The sequence below is a fragment of the Gekko japonicus genome, unplaced genomic scaffold (assembly GCF_001447785.1).
Source record: "Gekko japonicus isolate JY-2015 unplaced genomic scaffold, Gekko_japonicus_V1.1 scaffold245, whole genome shotgun sequence".
In the NCBI taxonomy this organism is placed as follows: domain Eukaryota; kingdom Metazoa; phylum Chordata; class Lepidosauria; order Squamata; family Gekkonidae; genus Gekko; species Gekko japonicus.
The window spans coordinates 547,753-564,244 of NW_015167537.1; the positions used below are offsets into that span (position 1 = coordinate 547,753).

General features: G+C 44.5%; 2 protein-coding genes across 4 annotated transcripts in view; both read left to right on the plus strand.

Annotated features, from left to right (window-relative positions):
* LOC107112388 (uncharacterized protein K02A2.6-like) overlaps positions 1-7,702 on the plus strand; it is a gene marked incomplete at its 5' end in the record, with an annotated part of 34,960 nt that extends 27,258 nt beyond the window's left edge. The window contains 2 exons of the mRNA XM_015413511.1: positions 5,686-5,704; positions 7,506-7,702. Coding sequence (XP_015268997.1) covers positions 5,686-5,704; positions 7,506-7,702 — 216 coding nt within the window. The remainder of the gene's footprint in view (positions 1-5,685; positions 5,705-7,505) is intronic.
* The window catches only part of MARCH3 (membrane associated ring-CH-type finger 3), a 176,792-nt gene that overhangs the window by 68,936 nt on the left and 91,364 nt on the right, over positions 1-16,492 (plus strand). The gene's annotated exons all lie outside the window — the stretch shown is intronic.

Genomic DNA, 16,492 nt, shown 5'->3' on the forward strand with positions numbered 1-16,492 from the left:
GACAAGTGATGCTCTGTAGTCTTGGTGCTTGGGAGAGGGGCAACAGTAAGAGGGCTTCTAGTGTCCTGGCCCCGCTGCTGGACCTCCTGATGGTACCTGGTGTTTTTGGCCACCGTGTGACAGAGTGTTGGACTAGATGGGCCATTGTCCTGATCCGACATTGGCTTCTCTTATGTTCTTAGGAAGCGTGCTTGCACACAAAAGCTTATACCATGAATAAAACTTTGTTGGTCTTAAAGGTGCCACTGGACTCAAATTTTAACAGCCTAGAGCTATTTATATTTACTTGAAAGGAAATTCTATTATCTTCAGTGGGACTTAATACCAAATAAGTGTGCAAGGAGTGGCTGTGGCTCAGTTACAGAGCATACAGAAGGTCTCAGGTTCAATCCCCAGTACTTCTAGTTGAAATGATCAAGTGACAGGTGATATGAGAGACCTCTGCCTAAATGTATGCAGAGCAGCTGAGTGAACGGTACTGACCTTGATGGACCAATGGTCTGATTTAGTAGCCCTGTGCTGACTCACTGCATGGGGAGGGAAAGTGGGCATCAGCATGGTAGCTCCATCTCCAGGTCATCTTCATGGTGCAAATGTTGTTGTTGTTATTAATTCGATTTTCATTCCACCCTCCTGGCCTGGGCTGGCTCAGGGCGGCTTACAAACAGAGTAAAATTCCAACAATAAAATCACATAAATTAATAAATGCAATATTAAAACTCAAACATAATAAAATGCTAGCAACATTCCTCTTTTAATGGTCAGCTGGCTGTGCAGAGGAATTGCTTGCATACATTCTAGGGTTGCTGTTTTCCTGCTGGGGGAGGAGATCTGCCCCCTGGAGGCCCTTCTCGCTGCCATTTCACTGGGCAGTGGGAGAAAAATGAGGGTGAAATGGGGAGGGGAGCTAGCATCCTGACACTTTGATGTCACTTCCAGCGTCATCAGAAGTGATGTCAGCATAACACTGGTGACACTCTAGCCTTTGGCCAATTCCCCCACCAGTTGCCAGCCTCATGCTGATAACCCTAGTGTACACCACGCTCCTGAAATCAGTAGTGTGGGGGTGTATGCATGGTCACTTTCTCCATACGTTTGCACCATGCAGACGATTTCAGGGCCAGTGCTTTCGTGTCTGCTCTTCCTCCTTGCATGGGGAGTTCAACAAATGGACAGGTTGTCTACACAGGGCCAGTATAAGACAGCTTCATGTGTTTGTGATCTTGCTTGATACCCTTGCATGTATACATAATTCTGCAGTGCACAGAGTTTAAAACTAAGGTTTAAATTAGATCGTGCTACTAGATTGTATGAATATTCTTAGTTTCAAACTAACTTTTAAAATGGTTATAACAAGCAGTTAGAAAGTATGCTTGTTCAAAAAAAAAATTGAATGGGAAATGTGACAAATCAGTGGTTTAAATTTTACTTGATTTGAAACATTATGTTATCAGTACTAAGGGAGAAGGATAGACAGCCTGACAAAATTTGTGTGAAGACCAAATTTATTGTTAAAAAATCAAAAGCAGCCATGGGAGGCTGCAATCTTGAGAGGAAAACAGGCCAGGGATGTGTGTACTTAAGGTATTTTTTCATCAAAACTGTCGCCTCCAAGCTGTGGGAGGAGGGAGAGATGTGGGGACCTGCATCATTTTCCCACTGTGGGAGGAGAAGTAGCTTGGCAGGTGATGTTGAATGGGGGGGGGGGAAGACTGAGAGGAAAGGCTTAACCTCTCACTCTTCACCTGCCAGGCCTCTGTTCCCAAGTGTAGCCTCACACGATGGCTTTTAATTGAGAAAAAAATGTTATAGGAAATGTATATTATCTTTGTAACTCTTGAAAATGCTCCAAGGCAGCTTGCCATGTTCATATATGAACTATGGCTTTTCTTTTGTCAAGTAAGACCACAGGCAACTGAAGCAGATAGCGTTTGCCTGAAATCCTTGCTGGTGTATCCCTCAGACTTGCAGACCTCATCATAGACTTCATGAGGAGCCTTAATGTATTTATTTTACTAACTTATTTTATTTTTATTTATTTATTTATTTTGCATTCCCCTAAGGGGAGTTTTTTTACTGGTTTTTTTACAAAACTACAAACTACAACTGAAAATACAGGAAAGGAAACTACATCTAAGAAGAAAGAAAAGAAACCCACTAATAACTAAAACCCCAAGAGTGGGAGATCAATACATCAGCTTATCTCAATATTAATCTAAAATGCTAGTAATGCATTGAACATAGTCGGTTATGCTAAGTTATTTATCTTTTAGCCATCCATTTATCTGTTAAATGAAACCTGCAGAGCATCCCAAAGTTATTACTAAATTTTCAGGCACAATTCAGAGTCCTTCAGCCTTTATTTTTTCATATCTTTTCTTATCCTCAATTTATATGGACTTTTGGGGGCTGCCGACCCCTTTTCAGAAAGAGAGTCCTCGTCAGAAGACACCGAACCTAACTCGCCATCCGATTTGCTTTCTTCTTCTTCCTTCTTGTCCTTCACTGGTTCCCCCAGCTGTGTTCTCAGAAACTCACGTGCTTTAGGAACAGAGTCAATCTTTTCTTTTTTATCGTGGAGCTTGAAAATGATGCCTTCTGGGATTAACCATCTATAACTGATGCCATTTGTTTGTAAAAAAAAGGATTAAATCTATTTGTTTATTTCTTTTCTGTCTTATTTCAAATGGAATGCCTTTTAAAATCCTGATATTATTGTCCCCGATTTTCAAGGGTGTTCCTGTAGTTGCTTTCAAAATAGAATCTCTTACATGTCTCTTCGAGAAACTGACTACTATTTCCCCAGGCAGATTATTTTTCTTGATGTATAAGGAATAGGACCTGTAGACCACATCCATCTCACTGTATAGATATTCCGCTGTCAAATCTGTCAATGGGGCTATTGCATCACTCAACAGTTGCTTCAGATTCTCTCCTTTAGACTCCGGGACCCCTTGGAACCGTAGGACCAAGTTTGCTTTCTCCATTTGCAGCTGTAAAAGTTGTGACTCTTCCATAGCTTGTTTCATTTCCAGCTTTTGTACCTTTTTCTTGACTTTTTTAGTATTGACGTCCATCACCTTCTCTGCCATTTGCTCCGTTGCATTTAAAGATTTAGTCAATTGCAGCTGCTGTGAAGCCAAACTCTGACCAATTGTTGACAATTGTTGCTTAATATTAGTCATCTCATCCAGCAGAGGGCGCAAGGAATCTGCCAACAGTTTGGAAAGCTCAGTGGTCTCTTCTGTTTGAGGACTGCCCACTAGTTTCACTTTCAACCGTTTGTCTTTATCTGGTTTCTTCCCCGCCATCTTTTTGGATTATTTATTTTTCTGAAAGTTGCTAAAGTCTCTGATATTCACCCATACGCTTATCTGCGCTCTGGTAAGTCTCTTAAAACAGATTTAGATGCTTATTTTCCCGCTCCCCCCTCTTTATTTCTGTGTTTTCATTTATGCGTTTGGGAGGGGCCCCTCCCCCACTCGCTTTTCATCGCTCAGCTTTCTTTTTAAATCTTCATGCTCGCTTCAACTCGACTCACAGTTCGTTGCTGGCCAACCGGCCACACTCAGCATTGTTTTTTCTTGCCTGATCTCTGACGCTTGTCCCGGTCAGCAGCACTAATTCCATATGGACACTCAGCTGCAGGACCTTTGGGGTGGAGGAGTGCCTCAATTCTCCCGTCACACCCCCTCCTACATGCTGGTGTGCAGATTGCATCCCCGAGACATCCGGAAGATGCGTCTGCCTGTGTGTCGCCATAAACCGCCATAAACTTATTTTATTTTATATATTTTACTTCATTTTTAGCCCATCTGTCTCACTGAGCCTCAAGGTGGATTACAAAATAGAGGAGAAGGAGGAGGAGGAGGTGGTTATAGTGGTGGTTGAGGAGAAGGAGGAGATTGGATTTATACTCCGCCCTTCTCTTGGAGTCTCAGAGCGGCTTACAAACTCCGTTCCCTTCCCCTCCCCACAACAGACACCCCGTGAGGTAGGTGGGGCTGAGAGAGCTCTGAGAGAACTACTCTTTCCAGAACAGCTCTGACAGAACTATTCCTATAAACAATGTGGTTGAGCTACGATTACAGATTTAAGAATACCGATCTTACTGTCTGACCTATAATATGGAATATTTTTATTACATTTCTCATTTTTCGTGAAAACAGTAAAATTAAAGATGATTCTGATTAGCAATGAATATAAATTTCAGTTAACTGTCACCTTTCATCGGACTTCTTAAAATAGGCACTTTTATGGAAGCTTTGCAGAAGGCAGATTTATGGAAATACAATAAATTTGGAGCTACTATAGTAAGAAGACACTGTACGGGTTTTCCCCCCTCACAATATTAGTTTTTATATTAAACTTTGTCTCCAGTTTACTGGAGAAGTGCTGGATTCATGGACTGGAGCACTGAACTTTCTTTAGAGCTCGTGCCACCCCTATACCCCATATTAAACCAGGCAAGGTTTTTTTAAAGAATGCAGTTATTCTATATGCTCAGATTAGGAAAATTACTCAAACTTGTATTGAGACAACTGAATTTTTCTTGTGGGCAATTAATTGTGATATTTTAAACTGATAACCCATGTTTCCTGCCTGAGAAACACTCAAGGGGTGCGTTCAGACGGGCATTTATGCCGGTATAGATGCCGGTTGGAATCGGTGTACTTACGGGCGATCACACGGCGAACATCTGCCTTCTGTCCCTAACCGTTGCAAACCGCCTTTAAACCGTTGTATTCTGCTACTAGGTCCCCAAGTGGTGGTATCCTGGTGCACCGGTTCCAGCCGCATTATCCCCGTCTGATCACTCTCTGCCGGTGTAGAGCCACTTCCGTTTGGAAGCCCGAGGCTTCTGCTCTTCGGCCGCTATTTTTTAATTTTATTTTTTACCGTAGGCGATGTGCACTTGGGCGAAGCTTCGCCCTGGCGTTAGTAAAATGAATTTAAAAATGGTGCCTACTTGTCGCCTTTAGACGAGTCCAGGACCTCACAGAGGCCGGTTTCGTTATAAAAGTTTAAAAGGAAGTGTTCATTTAAAGTGTTTTTTAAAATATGTTTATTGGATTTTTATGCATAATAACAGACACCCCTCACCACCCCAACACAAAAACCAAAATAGACATACACAGACACTATAACTATTTCCTCAACAAAAGGAAGCGTTCCGGCAGTTGCATGAAGGGGAAATCGCTCTTCTGCGCACGCACGAAAATTCCAGTACTACAGATGGCTGCAGGTGCGCATGCCCAAACTGAAAGAAAAAAACCCTGTGTGAACGGTGTGGCTGCGCAGTGATCCGGAACAAGGTGGTAAGTGTGATCGCGTTTCTTCAAGATTTAAAAAAGTGCCTCAAACCGGAGCAGTTTAAACCGCTCCCAGGCGTCCCTCTGAATGCACCCAAGGACAGTTGTGAAAGAGCTACTGAGTTTCACTTTCAAGTTACTGAATGACTGAATTTAAGTGGAGTGGGGTGGGGTGGGGTGGGATGAAGCAATCTTGCCTTAGTTAAATGTGCTCAGTCCTAATATGTCAGAAGTGATTGGTGGATGTTTTCTGTTAAAAGGTGGCCTATATAGGATCATCTTTGGGTGCTGAGCTGAAGATAATTTAAAAGAGATAATTGTTGTTCTTAGACTATTTGTCGCTAAGGTTTAACTTGTTTCTGTGCTGTTTCAGAATCCTGCAGAACCTTTTTGTATCTGAGGCAACAGCTGGACAAAAGACGTGTAGGGACAAAGCTCCCTTGAGCCAGTTTCAGCATTCTTAAATGCGAGAGCCTGTTTCGAGCCCTGGTCAGTGTTTTGAGAACTCTTGACTTTAGCCTAGCTCTATCTGCTCTGGCAAGACCTTGGCAAGAGTTCTTTCATAGCCCTATTTAACAAATGCACTAGTGGGTACCCTTTTTAGCAAGTGTACCACAAGTCAAGTTCAAAGACAGCATTTATTACTGCTGTCTGCACTACGGCTGCTATGACAGGAGCAACAAGCAGGATGGGAATGTTGTTGTTCAGTCGCACAGTCGAGTCCGACTCTTCGCTCTTCTGCGCGAAAGGATGGGAATGTCTCCCTAATATAGCTGTTACTGCTGCAGTTTCTGTCCCCCCCCCCCGCAAGTTCCTCCCCATTTATGTAGTGTATCTGAATAAAACCACAGCTACAACTCAGTTTTGGTGCCCCCCTTAGGGCTGCCAACTCGAGTTGGGAAGTATTTGGAGATTTGGGGGAGGAGTCTGGGGGGCACGGTTTGGGGCGGGGCCCCTCAGCAGAATAAACTGCCATACAGTCCATCTTCCAAAACAGCCATTTTTCTCCAGGGGAACTAATCTCTGTAGTTACTGTATCAGCTGTAATTCCGGGAGATCTCCAGGCCCAACCTGGAGGTTGGCAACTGCTCCCTGAATCCCACCCACCCCCTTTTCCACCTGCAGTGTTGCAGCATAATTCAGCTGGGAAAGTTTTAAAAAAGCCCTTAAAGGGATAAAAAGAGGGAATGGCATAGAATATAAGGAACCATCCCCTCCTCCCCAAGGCCAAGGGAGGAGCATCCAAATAAAACACTCCGCCTACAGTCCTTGTGGGGTTTCCTCAGTAAGTCTGGTTAAGAGAGGCTGTTTGTGTGAAAATATGGGAGGTCCCACAGGTTGTGCCTGAATTGAGCTTGACGTCATCTGGATGTTCCCAAATACAGCAGGGGCTTCCTGCTTTCCACACAGGGCAAAACCTCCGTAGTATGTATGCAACTCATTGTGTAGTAGTATTCTGTAGTATGTATGCAACTAATGGTGGTTGGCCTCTAGGGTATTTTGGAACAGCACAGGAGAAGCAGACAGAAGTATGGAGTATTATGATACAAGCCCTTCCATTCTAAAACTTTTGCTTAAATAAAATCCGTTGGCACTCTTCTTTTCTTCTTTTTAACTGTGGTGGTCTGATCTTAAAAGCCTTTCAGGTCACTTCTTACAAACCTTCTAGTGATAAGGAGTTTTCAAAGGAACCCTCTCAATGAGTTCTTTCTTAATCTTGAATTCAGTGCAGGTTATACAGAACTTTTTTCGGTTGTTGAAGAGTGTTCAAGGAATTTCCATGACCAAAATACTCTTGTTAGTAATTTCAGAGGAATAGTTATATTACTCTGTTGCATCAAAAACGAGCATTAGCCTTGTGGCACCTTGAAGACTAGCCCGCTTACCCCCTGCTGTGTGTTCCTGAGTGTCAGATGACCTCCAGGAACACATTTTGGTGAGCTGCAGCAATGAGAGGGAAATTGGTAGAACTTGTTGACCCCTTAAGAAATTTTAAGAGTCTTTAATTTTTTGCAACTGCATGGCTGGATAAGGCCATTGTGATTAGATCCAACAGTGGCAGGGTGGTAGCTCAGGTTTCTGGCTCAAAAATTGACATCATGCCTTCATATTCTCAAATGAATTGGGGGGGAAGACTGGCAGCTTTTCCCATCCTTTTTCTTTTCATCATCTTTCTCTCCATCTTCCCTGCAGTTGGTGGCAGTGGAGGAAAACACTGGGTGGGAGAATCTGCAGCTGTTGCATCTCCCGTGTCTGAGGAATTTAATATTGGCATTATCCTGTTGTGCTTGAGAAGCCTCTGTGCCGCTCAGGGAAGGGACTACAGCAAAGAAGTGGTGATGTTCGTTTTCTTGGATGCAAAGGCTGATGAGGCTGAATGTTCCATATGATTCCTTCTCTGTGGTTATTCCCCCCCCCCCCAAAAAAAAAGTGCTGGACATGACCTCTTTTTATCTTAGCAACAAAAATGTTTGGTTCTGCTTAGAACGCTGCTGCATAATTAATATTTGGTAGCAATAGGTGGTGATAGTTCTATTGTGAAGGATACATTAATTTTCTGGGGCTGTGGTGCTCTTTCTATTTTTACGGCATCCTTGCCAGCTATGCCATCAAGTAGTTCTCTTAATGGATGTTTCCCATCTAACCCTCAACAGCTGGAAGAAAAATGGCTTTGTTAATGGCCCCTGCAAGGCTAGGCTTTGCATTCAAAGCAGATCTGCAAAATTAAGTGGTGGATGAGGTATGAATCCCTTTGTACAACAGTGAGCCCTCTAACAGCAAGTGGGACTTTTAAAAGACTGATTAAGACCAGCACTAAATTTGGTTCAATTAACAGAGCACTAAAAAGCATGGTAGTTAAATAAAAGCCAGGAATTTCATTTGGTTGTTTACAAGGCTGTTATGTTTTTCCTATGAGACCATATGCTTCTTTTATTAAAAAGAACCACATTTGCAATTAAAATAACACTCTCTTAATATTTGCTTTGTTGAGATCACCGTGAAGATCCATTCTATACAATATAATTTTGGAACTGGAATGAACTTTGTGTGAATCATCCTGCCTGGATTTGTACCTTTTAACAACATAACCTATGCCTTTGGATTGCAATAGGTACTTCAGGTCAAATCCCTTCTATCAGCATTTATCCATTGGAAGAAATAACTCTGAATGTCAGACTTTGCAGAAAAGCAACTCCGATTTGAGTGAGATTCTTATTTCACATGAGGTGGAAAAGATAAGACTGCGTGTCAAACTCTGAACTCTGCTTTCAGTATGCCTTCTTCCTAGGAATATTGACATGGAGTTTGCATGGCTTATATCCACTGATAATTTCTGCTGATGGAAGAAGGGATTTCTATCAATGGAGCAGGACTTTCTTGCCCTCCCTTTCTGGGGCATAGCTGAAATCAGAAGGGCAGATAATGGCAGGTTGATGCTTGGCTGGGAAGGAGATAGGGTTGCCAACTCCAGGTTGGGAAATTCATGGCTGGTGGTCCAGGAGTAGGGCAGTCCTTCAGAATCCTTACTCCTGGGAATAGCTCCTCATCTCCAAAGGCAGGGCCAGCAGACTCTTCAGTCACAGAGGGGAGGGGCTTGACCCCTTGAACCCAGTCTCCCTGGCTGTGCCTTCTGAGCAGGACATTGCAGACAGTGCTCTGTTGGAACACAGTAATTAGAAGAAGAAAGAAGAAGGAAGGAAGGAAGAAGAAACCAGAAGGAGAAGGGCAGGAACAGGTAGCTTCGTAGTTCCTCTGTTCCCCCTTCCCCCTTCTTTCTGGCCATTTACTGTCGCGGGAGAAGCACGACTTCCTTCAGAAAGGCGTCAACAGACCTGGGAGAACCCCAGGGAACCATGACACTGAGGAAACTCCTGCTAGTGTTTCCAGTCCCGGGGGGGGGGGACTGGTCGATGAGCCTCCGCTCTCTGCCCATAGGGAGCCTAGGAGTGAAGCAGTAGAGTCTCTAGTGTCAGCGGGGCTGCCACAGCTGTGCCAGAGCGCCCTCACCTGCTGACTACAATCGGTTCCTTGTTCTTAGAGATGTGGGAGGCCGATTCCAAGTCCCGGTCCACAACAGTGCTGTAAGCAGGGAAAGGGACTGGGAAGACTCCTTCCCAATGCTGAACCCCCCCCCCGGATTACAGGGGGTAGAGGGGAGGTACTGTGGTGGCCAGGGCATTGGAGAAGAAAAGGGGATGGGGAAGGGCTCCTTCACTTGCACAGCAATCCTTCCCCCCCCTTCCAGGCTAGGTTACCTTGAAGCCTGGAGGTGAAGAAAGACCCAGAACTAGGATGGGAGACCACCTGGGAGTTCTAGGGTCATTAGGTATAGTGAACAAATACCTCCCAACCTGTGGTTTGTTCAGAGCTCCCCCCCCCCGACCTTGGAGGGCCATAGAAAGCCTGGGCAATGGGAAATAAAGGTAGGAAGCAGCCATTTTGGGGACAAAGTTGTTACTTTCACTTTTAGGGATAGTACAAAATGGCTACTAAAGCAGGATCCTCCACTTCTCTGGAACTGGAAACTGAAACTTGTACTTTTGACCTCACTGAGTCTCCTAAATCCCCTCTAAATCAAGCATAGGAACACCCTTTTGTGGAAGAGGCACAATCTAATCTTCTTTCATGGTTGAAACTAGAAATGAGGAAGGAGTTTACGGCCATGTGGCAGGAGTCTCACAGGCATCCCGACACTCCCCAGTATTATAAAAGGCACAGCCCTAGTGAGTGGGAACCTGATTTTCCTGAAAAAAAGAGAAAAAGGCCCAAGAATACCAAGGGGAACATAGTCCTCTATTAGATGAACTAGAGTCTGATTCAGCATCTGCAGACTCTGATTCACCCAAGGAAGAGGGTGAGTTGTCAGAGGAGGAGGAGGAGGTGGTTCCTGCGGCCCAATCTAGGCATTTCCCACAGGAACTCTACAATAGACTCCTTCTAAAAGTCATTAGGACACTTGAATGAGCTTACATCCCAAAAGAAAAGGAGGAAGATGATTCCGGCTGTCCTGTAGGATCAGACAAAACCATGCCCAAATCCAGTGCTAAAACAGTGGGGGTACCACTGCCAGCAGCCTTCTATAATGTTATGAAGGTAGAGTGGGAGCACTCAGCTAAACCTAACGCCACTCACCTGACATTTGGGAAGTTTTATTCTCTGATACTAGAAGCTTCAAAAAAGCTGAAACTGCCCATAGTAGATGATCCAGTTAATAGCCTGGCATCCACCTCAGTTCTTCCTATGGGGGCAGATAGGTTTACAAAAGAGAACAGTGACAAGCACATACAGGGTCCTTGTTTGTCAGAGCAGCATATGCATGGTCTTCTGATCTGGCAAAAGCAGATAGTGGCATTCCTAAAGAGTGAAAGGATGAGCTAAAGAAGATTGCTTTTGCCACGGCCTTTGTGGCGAATGCCACACTGGATGCACTGCAACAGTCAGCCAGGATTATGGGTTGCAGTGTCACGGCAAGAAGTAACACCTGGCTGAGGACCTGGGATGTGAATCCTTCAGCACGGGCTAAAGTGGCAGCAATTTCCATTCAAAGGTACCAACCTGTTTGGACAAGGTCTGGAAAGGTACCTTATTGAAGATAAGGATAAGAAGAATCTTCTTCCCTCCAAGAAGAGGGAAGGAAAGATGAGATGATATCTTCAGTCCTTTCAGGACTCCAGAAGAGAGACCAAAACTGACAATAATAGATCTTACAAAGGCAAGTGGCAACCCAAGTCCAAAGATGGCAGATCATCCTCTTTCTCCATGAAGCAATCCCACAATGGCAAGAACGCAAAGAAAGGACCCCAGGCATGACTATGCTGGAAAGAGGACACAGACAGGCATTGGGGGCTGTCTTCAGCAGTTTGCACAAGTATGGCAGAGGACGGTCACAGACAGATGGGTTCTGGACACTGTCACAACAGGATATCCCCTAGAATTTTGGTCACTACCTTCAAACTGTTTTATGGAGCTACCAAAGAACAGATCCAAAGTGAAATACATACAACTGGAAGTGGCCATTGCCCATCTGCTTGAGATAGGAGCAATAGACTGAGTCCCATTCCTAGAGAGATCTCACGGGGTCTACTCAGTCTTCTTCACCGTTCCAAAGAAGAATGGGGATGTAAGAGCGATTTTGGAACTAAAATGGCTAAACAAGCGGGTAGTTACCAGAAAGTTCAAGATGGAAACGGTGAAATCCATTCTGACCTCCATACAGAAAGGGCACTATATGGCGTCCATAGACTTATTGGAAGCTTATCTAAACATACCAATTCAGAAAGCTCATCGCAGGTTTCTTCGATTTGCCTACCACGGAGACCATTACCAGTACTGGACACTTCCTTTTGGCCTGAAGTCCTCACCAAGGGTCTTCACCAAGGTCCTAGTGGCCCTGGTTGCCTACTTCAGAACCAAGGGGGTTTCACTGTACCCCTCCTTAGATGACATATTTGTCAAGGCAAACTCATACGATCTAACGGTAAAGTCACTGGAGATCACGATGAAGGTACTCAGGGATCATGGGTTCATGATCAACTTGGAAAAGAGTTCTTTGATACCATCTCAATCCCTACTTCATCTGGGAGTGCACATCGACACAGTGAGGGACAGAGTGTTTTTATCTCAAGAGAGACAACAGAAACTAATACAAGTGACACAGGAGGTCATGCTTTTACAAAGAGTGGAAGTTATGACACTAGCACAACTCTTGGGGATGCAAGTATCATGCCAGGAGGTGTTACAATGGGCCAGGTTCCACACACGTCCTCTACAACACTTTCTTCTCCCCTTTCAGGACTTGGTAGCTCAGAAGAGGGCCAAAAAGGTGGACCTTCCACAGGTAGTGAGACAACAGTTAGCTTGGTGGCTGGAACCAAACCGTTTCTCAGAGGGCATGCCACTCAGGGAGCCGGTCCAAGTGGTAATCACGATAGACGCAAGCCTGTTTGGTTGGGGGCATATATGAAGGGGAGAATGGCACAAGGCACTTGGACCCTTTTGGAGAAGCCTGACAGCATGGATCTGCTGGAGATAAGGGCGATCAGAATGGCTCTGGAGAAATTCCAGGGAGAGATAGTAGGCAGTCACATATTGGTCTCAACAGACAACATAACAGCAAAGGCTTATGTCAACAGACAAGGTGGGATGTGCTTCAGATGGCTGCACGAGGAAGCAAGCCAACTGGTGTGGCAGAGACACACATCCTGTCCATAAAGGCGATACATGGGGCAGATCGGGAGAACACTATAGCCGACTTGCTGAGCTGGCAGTGGGTCTATCAGTCAGAAGTGATGCTCAACAGGACAGTGTTTGTTCAACTCTGTCACAGATTTGGGACACCAGAAATGGACCTATTTGCCACAGAACAAAATCGTCAAACAAGAAACTTCATATCAAGACTAAAGAATCCTCTGGCAATGGGCACAGATGCACTACATCTCGAGTGGTCAAAGACATTGCTGTATGCCTTCCCACTAATTCAAGTCATTCAAAGTGTGGTCCAAAGAGTGATAGATCAAAAAGCAGAGATCATTCTAGTGGCCCCATTTTGGCTCTGTCGGGTGTGGTTTCAAGATCTGAGGAGACTGTTGGTGGGGGAACTGTGGCATCTTCCTCCAGTGGAGGATCTCCTGACACAGCGGGTGGCACTTCATCCTCACTCAGGGTCATTAAGTTTCACAGCCTGGAAGTTGAGTGGCAGCAGCTGATGGAAATAGGCTACCCACAGGGGATGGTTAAGACCATGCTAGCGGCCAGGAAGGGTTCTACCCACAGGGTCTATAATAACACATGGCAAGTGTTTCATTCTTGGTGCATAGGGAGGGGGCAGGACCTTCTTAGGGCACCCATGAGTGAGATCCTGTCCTTCCTTCAAGAGGGGCTGGAGAAAGGACTTGGCACAAGCACCCTGAGGAAGCCGGTGGCAGCTATCTCTGCCATCAGGCAAACTAGGAAAGGTTATTCCTCATGTTAAAAGGTTCCTAAGGGGTATGTCCCTCTTGAATCCTCCACAGGCACATAGGTTTCCAACTTGGAACCTCAACATAGTCCTCAAGGCTCTGTGTAAGGCCCCCTCTGAGCCTATTGCAATATGTGCCTTAAAGGAGCTGACCTTCAAGACAGTCTTTCTGGTGAGCATCACTTCAGCACGGAGGGTATCGGAATTGAGGGCCCTCAATGGACAAGGAACTATGTGTCTTCCATAATGACAGAGTGGTCCTCCGTACTGATCCAGCCTTTGTCCCTAAGGTCAATTCTGCCTTCCATAGGCCCATGGATATTGTCCTTCCACCTTTCTGCCCAAACCCTCAAAGCCAGAAGGAAAAGGAAGGACATTGCCTGGATGTGAGGAGGGCACTAAGTTGCTACCTGGATAGGACGAGGCATGTGAGGAGCGCTGACTCCGTATTTGTCTCTTTCAGGAAATTGTCCCTAGGTAGGAAGGTTTCTTCTTCCTCCCTAAGTAGATGGATTCGAGGGTGCATATTTTTGGTGTATAGGGCTAGGGGTCTGGAGCCTCCCCAGGAGGTTATGGCCCATTCCCTCAGAGGGGCAGCTGCTTCAGCAGCCTATAGGGCTTTCCCATCACTGGAGGAGGTCTGCAAGGCGGCTACTGGGAAATCGGTGGACTCTTTTATGAGGCACTATAGGATAGACAAGATGGCCTCGGTGGAGGCTGCCTTTGGCCATAGGGTCTTACAGCACACCTTGTAGACAGGGAAGCAGTTGGACCCACCCTGGAGGATACTGCTTTTTCACATCCCAGGAGTAAGGAGTCTGAAGGACTGCCCCACTCCTGGACCGCCAGAGAATGGAAGATTTGTCTCCACTTACTCTGAAGCATCCTTCTCTGTGGTTCAGAGTGGGGCAGTCCTGCCCACCCTTGTGCACAGGGACCACTTCATTTGTCAACAGGGGTGTTGTTTTTTCCATTTGTGTACAGACAGGGGTTGGGGTTGGTTGACCCTAGCCAGTTCCATTGGGGGACAGGTTATTTCAAGTTTTGTTGGATGGTTATCTCCCTGTTGGGAGCGATATGTTGTCAGTTTCCTTTTCAGTGAAGGGGAATGGAGGCTTGGAAAATGACTGGGTTCCAGGGGTCAAGTCCCTCCCCTCCGTGACTAAAGAGTCTGCCAGCCCTGCCTTCAGAGAGGAGGAGCTATTCCCAGGAGTTAAGGAGTCTGCTCTACTCTGGACCACCAAGAAGGAAGCTTCACAGTAAGTGGAGACAAATCTTCCATTTTCCCTACCTAAGAAAAAAGTGTGCAGTGTCTCTACCATGTAGATAGAACAGAGAAAAGAAACCCAAGTTAATAGATTAAAGTGTTTTGATCTACAAAAATTACTTTCTCTGGTTTTTACCATATCTTAATCTGTGGCTATTTCCCAAAAGCTAAAGAACTGTTAAACAAGTTTAATGAGTAAAAACAAAGTTAAGCCCTATTTTCTCAAGCAGCCATCCTCATGCCACCGGAAAGACTGCTCTTTAAACTGAAGGAAATTTCAAAAGCATGCCATGGGGGAATCAGCAGGTAAAACAAAACAAAACAGCCTTGTGTTATGGGAGTTGCTGAATGCCTCTTTGGAAAGGGTTAAAAAGAACTTTTCTGTTATACAAGTCACTATTCTGTAGCCCAAGACATACAGAATTGATCTTAGTGGCTACAACAAGAGTTGAAGGCTCCTGGCAACACCGAAGATGTACTTTTCAGTATAACACCATCAAAAAGAGAAATTAAGATTTATTGCATGCTCTTTAGAAGTAGTCACAAAATGCATCTAAGTTGTAGCTCCTTAAGCTGTGGTCCTTGATGCTGTCTCTGTAGGGGTTTCCTGGATATTTTCTTTACTGGTGTCTTCTTGGGTTGCCATTTTCAGCATTGGACAATACAGCGTTCCTGTCTCTTTGCTTGTTGTAGAATTTAAAACATTCAGCAAATGTTGATTGTCCTACAGTTGCAGTAAGATGAACTGTGCCCTTGAAATTCTCTCCAGATTCTCATAGCATTTGTTGCAAGGAAAAGAAGCTGTACCTGCCAGGATCCCATCCCCCTCCAACAATAATTAAAGGATCCAGTGCCCAGCCTCAATTGCATCTGGACATCATATTAAAGTTGGAGGAGAAATAACAGTTGGCTACACAGAAAGAGCACAAGGTTAAATGTGGAACTTTTTCTAGTTCAATATAAACTTGATAAGTTCCAGTTTCATTACAAAACACCAGCTGCTGAGATTTAACAGGCAGTTTGAGGAAGGAATTTCAGCTTAAGGAAGGGAATGTGGTGAGTGGTTTTTAAGCTTTTCTCAGGAGTAATGTTGTATATGGCAAGTATGAATGCTTTAAACAGTTTAAGACGGAATTTAGATTATAGTAGTATATCTACAAATAGGGCATACTAGCGAAAGGCTGTGTACTGCAGAATTTGAGCATTCATTATTATTGTTGTTGTTGTTGTTGTTATAATAAATTATATCCTGCCCTCCCCAACGGGCTCAGGGCGGCTAACAATAAGGGCACAAAGCCATGATAAAACAGTTAAAAGTAGGATAAAACACAGCTAGTCAGTTTGGTGCCATGTTCAAAACATGATTGTCTGTCTCCAACCCTTTAAAACAAGACCAGTTGACTTAATTTTGAGTTCCTGGTGATTGATGATATCTATAAAGACAACAGAAAAAACAGACTTTGGTGTAGTTTTAATTTAGTTTTAGGAAGTGTAGAATTAGATTCTTAAGAATGGAAAGGAATAATTATTGCTTTATGTAGAATGAAGTGATTGTTGGTACTGAAAAATGGGATGAGGATATGCCACTTTGTAATATCGTAAATGAGCTGTAAATGAAACTTTACATAGAAAGATACAGCAAGATTTATAGTGCCTTAAATCAACTGAAATGAATGGTTTTAGAAGTTTGTTTAGGATTGCACTATTAGACACTGTCTGGATACGACTGTTGAACAGTTTCCACCTAACAACTGTACAGAGCCAATAGTGAACCATCCCTGGATCCATGAGGTTATGCAGTGTTCCTCATCAGCGTATAGAAAAGGGATGTGCGTGTTTGAGAGACAGAGAGAGAGAGCAAATATACGTAACCAATTTTACTTCCAGTTAAAGGTACTTAATTCGTGACTTCCGGTTCCGGTGTGGTGCTGCGACGAGCGGTTTTTTCGGGAGCTC